The sequence below is a fragment of the Somniosus microcephalus genome, chromosome 15 (genome assembly GCF_052327205.1).
Source record: "Somniosus microcephalus isolate GS21.2 chromosome 15, FLI_Smic_1.0, whole genome shotgun sequence".
Taxonomy (NCBI): Eukaryota; Metazoa; Chordata; class Chondrichthyes; order Squaliformes; family Somniosidae; genus Somniosus; species Somniosus microcephalus.
In genome coordinates this window covers 45,752,421-45,765,229 of record NC_141001.1, presented here as the reverse complement: position 1 = coordinate 45,765,229, position 12,809 = coordinate 45,752,421, and the positions used below count along the sequence as shown (strand labels likewise).

The 12,809-nt window shown below is 50.8% G+C and overlaps 1 protein-coding gene across 2 annotated transcripts in view; it reads right to left on the bottom strand.

Moving 5' to 3' along the window:
• LOC147106692 (cleavage and polyadenylation specificity factor subunit 7-like) overlaps positions 1–12,809 on the bottom strand; it is a 62,114-nt gene that overhangs the window by 29,443 nt on the left and 19,862 nt on the right. For both annotated transcript variants that reach the window (XM_086007735.1, XM_086007736.1), the window contains exon 4: positions 6,411–6,556. In XM_086007735.1, coding sequence (XP_085863861.1) covers positions 6,411–6,556 — 146 coding nt within the window. The remainder of the gene's footprint in view (positions 1–6,410; positions 6,557–12,809) is intronic.

Here is a 12,809-nt window from a genome sequence, read left to right as displayed (position 1 = left end):
TGGGACTACAAATGATAACAGTGTCCTGGGCTAGGGACGTTAACTCGCTAGACTCACACGAAGTACTGGACAAGGTAATGGAGGGCTGCGAACAGAAATGTACCCCAGCAAGAGTTGGTAGTTTCAGGAGAGGAGACAAGGGGATAGGAAGGGAAGGGGAAAGAATCACAATAGTACAGAACAGGAGGCCATTCTGCCCATCGATTTTGTACCGGCACTTTTGAAGAGCAATCCAGTTAGTCCCACTCGCCTGCTCTTTCCCTATATCCCTGCAATTTTTCCTCCTTCAAGTATTTATCCAATTCCCTTTCGAAGGCTACTATTGACTCTGTACCCACCACCCTATCAGGCAGTACATTCCAAATCCTAACCACTTGTTGCATAAAAAGTTTTTCCTCCTGTGCCCTTCGGTTATCAATCATTCAACAACTGGAAACTGTTTCTCTTTATTTACTCCATCTAAACCCTTCAATTTCACAAACCCTATCAGTACGTGCAGAAAACAGCCATCCGGGGGGGGAATTAGCACCACAAGTTGGGCTCTTTTCAGTGACCCATTCAACCAGACAAAACCATGGAGCAGGCCGGGAGGGGGGGGAAGAGAAGGCCGGGAGGGGGGGGGAAAGAGAAGGCCGGGAGGGGGGGGGGGGGAAGAGAAGGCCGGGAGGGGGGGGGGGGGGGAAGAGAAGGCCGGGAGGGGGGGGGGGGGAAGAGAAGGCCGGGAGGGGGGGGAAGAGAAGGCCGGGAGGGGGCGGAAGAGAAGGCCGGGAGGGGGGGGGGGAAGAGAAGGCCGGGAGGGGGGGGGGAAGAGAAGGCCGGGAGGGGGGGGGAAGAGAAGGCCGGGAGGGGGGGGGAAGAGAAGGCCGGGAGGGGGGGGGAAGAGAAGGCCGGGAGGGGGGGGGAAGAGAAGGCCGGGAGGGGGGGGGAAGAGAAGGCCGGGAGGGGGGGGGAAGAGAAGGCCGGGAGGGGGGGGGGGAAGAGAAGGCCGGGAGGGGGGGGGGGAAGAGAAGGCCGGGAGGGGGGGGGAAGAGAAGGCCGGGAGGGGGGGGGGAAGAGAAGGCCGGGAGGGGGGGGGGAAGAGAAGGCCGGGAGGGGGGGGGAAGAGAAGGCCGGGAGGGGGGGGGAAGAGAAGGCCGGGAGGGGGGGGGAAGAGAAGGCCGGGAGGGGGGGGGAAGAGAAGGCCGGGAGGGGGGGGGGGGGAAGAGAAGGCCGGGAGGGGGGGGGGGAAGAGAAGGCCGGGAGGGGGGGGGGGGAAGAGAAGGCCGGGAGGGGGGGGGGGGGAAGAGAAGGCCGGGAGGGGGGGGGGGAAGAGAAGGCCGGGAGGGGGGGGGGGAAGAGAAGGCCGGGAGGGGGGGGGGGGGGGGGGAAGAGAAGGCCGGGAGGGGGGGGAAGAGAAGGCCGGGAGGGGGGGGAAGAGAAGGCCGGGAGGGGGGGGAAGAGAAGGCCGGGAGGGGGGGGAAGAGAAGGCCGGGAGGGGGGGGAGAGAAGGCCGGGAGGGGGGGGAGAGAAGGCCGGGAGGGGGGGGGAGAGAAGGCCGGGAGGGGGGGGGGGGGAAGAGAAGGCCGGGAGGGGGGGGGGGGGGGAAGAGAAGGCCGGGAGGGGGGGGGGGAAGAGAAGGCCGGGAGGGGGGGGGGGAAGAGAAGGCCGGGAGGGGGGGGGGGGGGGGGGGAAGAGAAGGCCGGGAGGGGGGGGGAAGAGAAGGCCGGGAGGGGGGGGAAGAGAAGGCCGGGAGGGGGGGGGGGGGGGAAGAGAAGGCCGGGAGGGGGGGAAGAGAAGGCCGGGAGGGGGGGGGGGGGGGAAGAGAAGGCCGGGAGGGGGGGGGGGGGGGGGAAGAGAAGGCCGGGAGGGGGGGGGGGGGGGGGGGGAAGAGAAGGCCGGGAGGGGGGGGAAAGAGAAGGCCGGGAGGGGGGGGGGGGGGGGGAAGAGAAGGCCGGGAGGGGGGGAAGAGAAGGCCGGGAGGGGGGGGGGGGGGGAAAGAGAAGGCCGGGAGGGGGGGGGGGGGGAAGAGAAGGCCGGGAGGGGGGGGAAGAGAAGGCCGGGAGGGGGGGGAAGAGAAGGCCGGGAGGGGGCGGAAGAGAAGGCCGGGAGGGGGCGGAAGAGAAGGCCGGGAGGGGGGCGGAAGAGAAGGCCGGGAGGGGGGGGGAAGAGAAGGCCGGGAGGGGGGGGAAAGAGAAGGCCGGGAGGGGGGGGAAAGAGAAGGCCGGGAGGGGGGGGAAAGAGAAGGCCGGGAGGGGGGGGAAAGAGAAGGCCGGGAGGGGGGGGAAAGAGAAGGCCGGGAGGGGGGGGAAAGAGAAGGCCGGGAGGGGGGGGAAAGAGAAGGCCGGGAGGGGGGGGAAAGAGAAGGCCGGGAGGGGGGGGAAAGAGAAGGCCGGGAGGGGGGGGAAAGAGAAGGCCGGGAGGGGGGGGAAAGAGAAGGCCGGGAGGGGGGGGAAAGAGAAGGCCGGGAGGGGGGGGAAAGAGAAGGCCGGGAGGGGGGGGAAAGAGAAGGCCGGGAGGGGGGGGAAAGAGAAGGCCGGGAGGGGGGGGAAAGAGAAGGCCGGGAGGGGGGGGAAAGAGAAGGCCGGGGGCGGGGGAAAGAGAAGGCCGGGGGCGGGGGGGAAGAGAAGGCCGGGGGCGGGGGGGAAGAGAAGGCCGGGGGCGGGGGGGAAGAGAAGGCCGGGGGCGGGGGGGAAGAGAAGGCCGGGGGCGGGGGGGAAGAGAAGGCCGGGGGCGGGGGGGAAGAGAAGGCCGGGGGCGGGGGGGAAGAGAAGGCCGGGGGCGGGGGGGAAGAGAAGGCCGGGGGCGGGGGGGAAGAGAAGGCCGGGGGCGGGGGGGAAGAGAAGGCCGGGGGCGGGGGGGAAGAGAAGGCCGGGGGCGGGGGGGAAGAGAAGGCCGGGGGCGGGGGGGAAGAGAAGGCCGGGGGCGGGGGGGAAGAGAAGGCCGGGGGCGGGGGGGAAGAGAAGGCCGGGGGCGGGGGGGAAGAGAAGGCCGGGGGCGGGGGGGAAGAGAAGGCCGGGGGCGGGGGGGAAGAGAAGGCCGGGGGCGGGGGGGAAGAGAAGGCCGGGGGCGGGGGGGAAGAGAAGGCCGGGGGCGGGGGGGAAGAGAAGGCCGGGGGCGGGGGGGAAGAGAAGGCCGGGGGCGGGGGGGGAAGAGAAGGCCGGGGGCGGGGGGGGAAGAGAAGGCCGGGGGCGGGGGGGAAGAGAAGGCCGGGGGCGGGGGGGAAGAGAAGGCCGGGGGCGGGGGGGAAGAGAAGGCCGGGGGCGGGGGGGAAGAGAAGGCCGGGGGCGGGGGGGAAGAGAAGGCCGGGGGCGGGGGGGAAGAGAAGGCCGGGGGCGGGGGGGAAGAGAAGGCCGGGGGCGGGGGGGAAGAGAAGGCCGGGGGCGGGGGGGAAGAGAAGGCCGGGGGCGGGGGGGAAGAGAAGGCCGGGGGCGGGGGGGGGAAGAGAAGGCCGGGGGCGGGGGGGGAAGAGAAGGCCGGGGGCGGGGGGGGAAGAGAAGGCCGGGGGCGGGGGGGGAAGAGAAGGCCGGGGGCGGGGGGGGAAGAGAAGGCCGGGGGCGGGGGGGGAAGAGAAGGCCGGGGGCGGGGGGGAAGAGAAGGCCGGGGGCGGGGGGGAAGAGAAGGCCGGGGGCGGGGGGGAAGAGAAGGCCGGGGGCGGGGGGGGGAAGAGAAGGCCGGGGGCGGGGGGGGAAAAGAGAAGGCCGGGGGCAGGGGGGGGAAAGAGAAGGCCGGGGGCGGGGGGGGGAAGAGAAGGCCGGGGGCGGGGGGGGGGGAAGAGAAGGCCGGGGGCGGGGGGGGAAGAGAAGGCCGGGGGCGGGGGGCAAGAGAAGGCCGGGGGCGGGGGGCAAGAGAAGGCCGGGGGCGGGGGGCGGGGGGGAAGAGAAGGCCGGGAGGTCGGGGAAGAGAAGGCCGGGAGGCGGGGGGGGGGAAAGAGAAGGCCGAGGGGCAAGTTCCAATATTCAATTTCAATTACATACAAGGAGTGATAGACAAGAATAGATCAGTAACACGAACAGTCAGGTAAGCAACATCCCAATCCAGAAAAATCCTTATTTTCAGGAGAATAAGGACCAAAGGATTATTTAACACAAAGGGAAAACAGGATCCAAATGGATCCCAGTCAGGTTGCTTTCCACTGCTTGGCTCAATGAAAGAGGATACAAAGACCTCACAATGCCAGGACAGGTTGGGATAACTTCAAACTCGACAACAAAAATTACAAATTTCTGCCAGTTTTATCATCAGCCAACAATCTTGTCCTAAGCCCATCTGATGTTAAAATGACTACGGTATATGATGCAAATTTTTAAAAATTACATTTTTTCTGATAATTTTTTAACTAGCTATATGTAGATGCTTTTCTCAACTTACCAGAATTTCCAGAATCACAGATGGAACGTTGCAAAGTAAAATCAAAGAGGGCGTCTTTATGACATTAGTGTATCATCAGGCCTCATTATAGATTGGTGTGATCAACGTGTTTTATTTTAAAGATACAACAGTTATCACACACGGGTACAAACACAGTCTAAAAGGCAAATACGTTATTGGTGCTAGGGGGGAAAATACTAAAATTTGTTCAGTACTCCAAAACTGACAGAGACGGAGCCTGACAGTGTGAGGGAGCTGAATTAACACAATGACCAATATTATCAGTATCTTCGCCTTCAGCAACTTTGTAAAGGTGACCGAGGGGCAAGGCGCTGCTGCAGACTGAACTTAAAAAAAATAAAAAAAATTGTTTCATTCAGAAAGGCCCACGTTACAGGACACCATCAAGGTTGAAAAAAGTGGGAATCAGGAAATAGTGGTTAAATAATATCAAATTTGGGTTTTAAAAACCTGTAGATTTTACGAGGAAGGAAAGACTGAAGGAGATGAGGAGTTCCACGTTTCTGAAGTACTGGGAAAGAACGAGTTAGAATTGGAGACCATGCAATGATCTTGATTTAGACACAATAAAGACGCGGCAAGGGAGAGCGTGCAAGATGGGGCGTTGCAGATTAGCGGAGCAAAATGGAAGTTCGGAGGAGCACTGATCATGGTAGCATCGATAAAAGAGATTAAAATAAATTAACTGCATGCTAATTTAGTCTCCTCACACCATTGGACCCAGTAACTCTTCCCATCCCAGTCAGTTCCCAATGTCAACAGCACTCGCCATTCAAAAATATTACAAAATTTTGCAGAAACCATTAATAATAGATTAACGTGATTTATAAATAAGGGGGGGTCCAATCTGGATTCTGCCCCTTTAAGGGATTATATTTACAAAGTAGTATTATCTTTCAACGTGCATAAGAAAGACAAGACTAATCCTGCTGAAAGCATTAGGAATGTGGCAGACATTGAAGTGGAGTAGACAAATAAAACCATTGAACTGGCAAGCAGCTCTGATGCCTGTGGGCTGATACACAGAAATGCAAAGTCAGCATGTTTTATAGTGGTGCAAAAGGTGTTTCCGGTCTTTGGGGCAGGACATACCCCCAACCCTTGAAGGGGTAAAGAGAAATGATGCACAACATGCAAGACGTCACCCGTCGATCAGTTTGAAGTCTCAACAGTTGTCATAATGAAGTGCTTTGTTTCTCTTCCCCCTCAAACGCACAGGACAGATAGACCTCATTGTGCAAGGAATTGCACGAACACAAGATTTTATTGCAACACAACATGCAGGAGATCTTGGACTCTGGGAACACTGATGGCAATTGGGAACACGGTCACATCACAACAAGAAATCTCTTGGGAAAAAAAAAAACCGATATTACGCTCTGTTCCTTCCATCATATTTCCAATAAGATCCATTTAAAAACACATTTACAGTTCACAAATATGAAAATAGAAACATTTGTCATATTAAAGTGTTGGGGAGGAGGCAGTGAAAACAGTAGCGAATCCAAGAGTTAATATCCCCAAACATATTCCCTCTGAACACAAATTGCCAGCCCAATTGTGTAGTATATCCCACAACTAAAGTAATTCTCTTAACCCAACTGGTCGCATTTGCACCTTCTATATCCGGTGCTGCTATTTAGTGGAAACAATTTTTCTTGAAAAATTTTGGAATTTTGGTTTCCCATTGGACAATAGGTGTTTCAGAACAAATGTTTTCCTGCCCCTGTAAAACTTAATGTGACAAAGGCATAGAGCTGAATTTAGTATCCATTGAACTAGTTCAGTTCATTACCTAATGACAATACTTCCACTTAATGTTTTGTGTGCTAGATCAACCAAATGGAAACATATTGTGCCGCATAAAGCCAGTGTTAGTAACTGGCTTACTAGCGAGTGACCAGAGTAATTCCTGACATAACTGAATGTGAAACAGTTATCTACCATTCCAATGCTACAGGTATTACTCTGGTTCACAAACATACAGGTCTGCAAAGAGGTTAATGAAGATCTAATGTAGTGTAGAATTTCCAAAGATTTACTTTTCTTGGATTGCGCTTCAAACTGGTTGAGATTCTGTTTGTTGCAAGGCATGACCTCCGGTCTCTGTCCATGAAGTTCTCTTTGCGGAAGGAGCTCCATGAGGCGTCGGACGGAACTTTCAGAGCCCAGATATACTTCAGCAAACCTGGTCAGCAAATAGAGGAAGACAAAAGAAACAAAAAAAAAGAGATATCTATTACTCATCACAGCACAGCAATTCAGCAAGCCAGTTCCAGTTTTCTTCCCATCTCTCCTGAAGGCCACTCATGCTAGGTACTGTTTCATGGGTTCCAGCAGCCTTGCGTTACCTTGGCCCAATGGCCATTCATCATGCACGAGCCCAGACAATGGGTGTCAGTCGGCTAGTCAACCTTGGAGAACGTCAGAGCAGAGTTTGACGCACCAGCCACATATATGCACTTTTTAGCAGATAGGGATCAGGAGTAGTAACCCTCCCTAATTTTCCTTTCCTTAAACCAAGTGCTCAGAGTGTGTCAAAGGCAAGCCCAGGTGACATCAGTCAGCTCAGCAAAGACAAGGGATCAAGCACAAACAAGGGACCGAACCCGGGACCCTCCGAGTCTGTTTGTCTTTGTGTTATACCATGTGCTGTCCTTACCCACTAAACAGTTTGAGCACCACTGACGCAAGTGCTCATGGGGTGGGTAGGGAGGGAGAATAAATAATAAATCAGACAACATTCCTGTTTCTGACTGCTATCCAGTGAAATCCTGATGGAAAGTGCACAAGGACAGGATCAAGCTTGCTGTGATGTGCAATTATCCTGCTAACTCTCACTGTCCAGATGTGTGTGCGCATAGAGAGTCGAAGGGAAGTCTCCAGTTCACTTCCACTGCTGCATATTTCTACTTACAGTAATACAGCAAGATGTGCCAGACACCAGGTTTCTTAATTTTGCATCTTGATCTGATTATGAAGTTCAGTTCTTTAACCAACATGCTTCAGTTAGTGCAAGTTCCCAGTGGAGGGAACAACACGAAACAGCTTATACAGAAGTGTTTACAACAGTCCTCATTCTAACCTCAGGTACAGCCAAATCAAAATATGGTTGATCCTCCCCGACCATTCCTTCTCCTCCTTTCTCACTTTTTACTGCAGCACTCATTTTCATTATACATTTCAGATACAGTTCTACAGGTACCAGTAACCTCTACTTCTTTACCAAGGTTATTCAATTATGAGGGCATCGCAACCGAGGGCAGCACGGTGGCATAGTGGTTAGCACTGTTGCCTCACAGCGCCAGAGACCCGGGTTCGAATCCGGCCTCGGGTGACTGTCTGTGTGGAGTTTGCACATTCTCCCCGTGTTTGCGTGGGTTTCCTCCGGGTGCTCCGGTTTCCTCCCACAGTCCAAAGATGTGCGGGTTAGGTTGATTGGCTATGATAAAAAATTGACCCTTAGTGTTAGGGGGATTAAATACGTGGGGTTACGGGGATAGGGTGGGATATGTGTTGGTGTAGGGGTTACGGGGATCGGGTGGGATATGTGTCGGTGCAGGCTTGATGGGCCGAAATGGCCTCTATCTGCACTGTGGTGATTCTGTGATTCTGAGTCCAATTCAGTCCTCTGGATTGTAGAACCCTTCTATTGCCCTGGCATAGATTAGGTAACTCAGCACAGACCCGACATTGGTCCTGGGACCTTCTAGTCTGCATGGCTTAGTACAACAACAGGCTGTGCTGCTATCCACTTGGTCACCGAGGGCCTCGTTTCCTCGACTTTCTATTGTAACTTTATTCCACAGCTGAAACGTCAATTCTTCTGTTCTGTTCACAAAATCTGCCTAACCTTGCGGAGTCGTTCTGGCATTTTCTGTCATTATTATTTTTATAAAGCACCTGTTTAATCTAATGGCCCCGTTCTCACAGGTTAAACATTCATATATTTACTGCACTGCAATTCTCAGTTCAAAGTGCATTTGGCATCTTGCTCAGCAACATATTCACACTCACTGATGTCAGCCCACTGGCCTGACTCTCTCATGTAAAAACAGATTCTTAAGAGCAGATTGTCTTTTCCGACAAAAAATTCTGGATTTTTCAAAATTCTTCTTGAATTAACCGCTATTTGCCACTTCAATAACTGAGCCAAGACTTGGCAAGTGTTATTTCAAGTGGCAGAAATGCATGGCTTTCAGGGCGATTAACCTCTAATCCACACTGCTGCATCTGTTAAAATAGAGATAAATAAGAAATAAACCCCCTGCCAACTTTAGAAATATGAAATAAAACCAAAAATGCACAAATGCAGAGCAGGTCCTTAAGCAACTGGAAAGAGAAGATAGGTTTGTGTTCTGATAAAGAGTCTCTATCCAAAATACTGACCTGTCTTTTCTCTTTACAAATGCTGCTGAACCTGTTGTGAAATTCCAGCTTTTTTGATGCCTATTTAACTAATTGGACTTCACTACATCAGTGACAGACTCCACTTCGGGAACCTGCTGTTCATGGGCATGTCGGCTGTGGTAGCGAGCTGATATCTTCCCCTTTTTTTTGAATGGTAATCTACAACTTGATGTGTGAAGAACTAAATGCACAAGCTGCTAGTTTCTGACACAACTCACCATGTTAACACTCTGCTGAGTTAACACAAAGATGAACTCAATCCTCCCTTACATTGGTGTTAGCCACGCTAGTGGCGCTTCCCCCCATTATTACACATTAATATGGTTTGGCTTTATTTGTATTCAATGCAAATGAGAGATTGAACCATGATGATCCTCCTGACAAGAGGGATTAATAACGTGTGCTAAATGCTTATATTGCAAGAACAAACACACTAGTGCAATCACTGACTACAAACAACAAATACATGCTCTACATCCTTTATTTCTACACAACATCTGGAGTGTTCATTAGAACCACAACACCAGCCAGTTTAAGATGAAAAGCACAACCAAAATTCATGGTGTTCATATCCCCAGCCATCACACTGAACAAATCACACTAGCTTAACTATTGCTTTGTTATAGTAACCTGAAGCAATGCAAGAATGATTGAGCTGAATGGCATTGTACTAGCAAGGACAGAATGCCCTGGCTCATCAAATTGTATTATACAATCTCTGTCAACCAAACAGCATAACTGTAATGACAAATTACCAAGTAATACATACAGACCAGGTTGAAACCTGTGGCCTCTTCCTGCACATAACACAACTGATTGGCACTGAATGGAATATTGAATTTTTTTTAAACTTTCCAATTTTCTTGCTGTGATATAATTTCGCAAGTTCCTGCATCCGAGTGACCATTCTTCATGTGGCTGACAGGCTATTCAATCACAGCCAAGCCTGATCCTATCCTTATTCGATGTCCACACACGTTTATTATCAGAGGGACATGCTGTGTAGCGATCAGGAGTGGGAACTCTGGCTGATTGTCCCTTTTATCAATTTAAAGGCGATTTGAGAAATTTAGAAACTACTGACATTGTAATCTTGGGGTCTTTGTTGCACAGGTCACATTGGAAGCAACAGTGAAGTAAGTTTTCTTTTCCCACAGAATCACTCTGTTTGCTAGCTTCATAAAACTAGGCTTATAGTTATGATTCTGAGCCACAATGAATGTTAGTTTCCACAAAACTCAAGCCACACAGAAAATGGCCACCAGACCTACCTGTCTCATACTGAGATCATCCCAAAATGGCCACCAGACCTACCTGTCTCATACTGAGATCATCCCAAAATGGTCACCAGCCCTTACCCACACTAAACAGAAATCATCTGCAATATTCAAAACAAATTGCCAGTTATAAATTCCTTTCTAGCGCAAAAACACAAAAGTAAAAAAGGCCCAACCATGGCTAACAAAAGAAATTAAGGATAGTATTAGATCAAAGAGGAGTCATATAAAGTTGCCAGAAAAAGTAGCAAGCCTGAGGATTGGGAGCAGTTCAGAGTTCAGCAAAAAAGGACCAAGAGATTGATTAAGAGGGGAAAAATAGAATATGAGAGTAAACTAGCAAGGAACATAAAAGCAGATTGTAAAAGCTTCTACAAGTATGTAAAAAGAAAAAGATTTTAGTGAAGACAAATGTAGGTCCCTTACAGTCAGAAACAGGAGAATTTATAATGGGGAACAAGAAAATGGCAGCGCAATTAAACAAATACTTTGGTTCTGTCTTCACGGAAGAGGACACAAATAACTTCCTAGAAATGCTAGGGTACCAAGGGTCTAGTGATAAGATAGAATTAAAGGAAATTAGTATTAGTAAAAAAAGTGCTGGAGAAATTAATAGGACTGAAAGCCGATAAATCCCCAGGGCCTGACAATCTGCATCCCAGAGTACTAAAAGAGGTAGCCATGGAAATAGTGGATGCATTGGTTGTCATCTTCCAAAATTCTATAGCTTATGGAGCAGTTCCTGCAGATTGGAGGGTGGCAAATGTAACTCCACTATTTAAAAAAGGGAGAGAAAACAGGGAACTACAGACCGGTTAGCCTAACATCAGTAGTAGGGAAAATGCTAGTCTATTGTAAGAGATGTGATAACAGGACACTTAGAAAATATCAACGGGATTGGACAGAGTCAACATGGATTTATGAAGGGGAAATCATGTTTGACAAACCTACAGGAGTTTTTTGAGGGTGTAACTGGTAGAATAGATAAGAGAGAACCAGTGGATGTGGTGTATTTGGGTTTTCAGAAGGCCTTTGATAAAGTCCCACATAAGAGGTTAGTGTGCAAAATTAAAGCACATGGGGTTGGGGGTAATATACTGGCATGGATTGAAAATTGGTTGACAGGAAACAGAGAGTAGGAATAAATGGGTCTTTTTCAGGGTGGCAGGCAGTGACTAGTGGGGTACCGCAGGGATCAGTACTTGGGCCCCAGCTATTCACAATATACATCAATGATTTGGATGAGGGAACCAAATGTAATATTGCCAAGTTTGCTGACGACACAAAACTAGGTGGGATTGAGAGTTGTGAGGAGGATGCAAAGAAGCTTTAAGGCGATTTAGACAAGTTGAGTGAGTGGGCAAATACAAGGCAGATGCAGTATAACATGGATAAATGTGAAGTTATCCACTTCGGTAGAAAAACAGAAAGGCAGAGTATTATTTAAATGGTGATAGATTGGGAAATGTTGATGTACAGAGGGACCTGGGTGTCCTTGTACACCAGTCACTGAAAGCAAACATGCAGGTGCAGCAAGCAGTTAGGAAGGCAAATGGTATGTTGGCCTTCATTGCAAGAGGATTTGAGTACAGGAGCAAGGATGTCTTACTGCAGTTATACAGGGCCGTGGTGTGACCACACCTGGAGTACTGTGTGCAGTTTTGGTCTCCTTAACCAAGAAAGGATATACTTGCCATAGAGGGAGTGCAGCGAAGGTTCATCAGACTGATTCCTGGGATGGCAGGACTGTCGTATGAGGAGAGATTGGGTTGACTAGGCCTGTATTCACTAGAGTTTAGAAGAATGAGAGGGGATCTCATTGAATCGTATAAAATTCTGACAGAGCTAGACAGACTGGATGCAGGAAGGATGTTTCCCCTGGCTGGGGGGTCTAGAACAAGGGGTCACAGTCTCAGGATACGGGGTAGGACATTTAGGACTGAGATGAGGAGAAATTTCTTCACTCAGAGGGTGGTGAACCTGTGGAATTCTCTACCACAGAAGGCTGCAATATCTTCCTGGTTCTGTGCTTACTCGCACGTGGCATTGGCAAGAAAAAGACATTACAAAAGTGACTCCACTTCAAAAAAGTACTTCATTGGCTGTAAAGCGCTTTGAGATGTCCGGTGGACATGAAAGGCGCTATATAAATGCAAGTCTTTCTTTCTTTCAGTATCTTCCTGTTTCTGTACTTACTCGCACGTGGCACTGGGAGTTATCCAGAGATTACCACCTTTGAGGTCCTGTTCTTTAATCTTTTTCCTAGCTCCTGAAACTCTGCCTGTAGAACCTCAACCCTTTTCCCACATACGTCATTGGTTGAAGGAGATAGATAGATTTCTAGACACAAAAGGCATCAAGGGGTATGGGGAGAGAGTGGGAATATGGTATTGAGATAGAGGATCAGCCATGATCATATTGAGTGGCGGAGCAGGCTCGAAGGGCTGAATGGCCTACTCCTGCTCCTATTTTTCTATGTTCTATGTTTTCTAAATCAGTATGACGATAGAACCAAATAGTCATCTAGGGTAATTAGAAATTTAAGCTGGAGACATGGTATTTTTTTTTAAAAACACATACTGAGCCACAATGACCTGCTCTTAAAAATCATTCCACCCCATGCAAATAGCATCAAAGTCACTTCAGAAAGAACAGTAAAAACAAAACTAGGCCAATGCTTCAATATTATTGCCTGATTATGCTTTAATTAATGTTTACTGTTTTTCTTTGATGAGAACACATTGGCCAATTTTC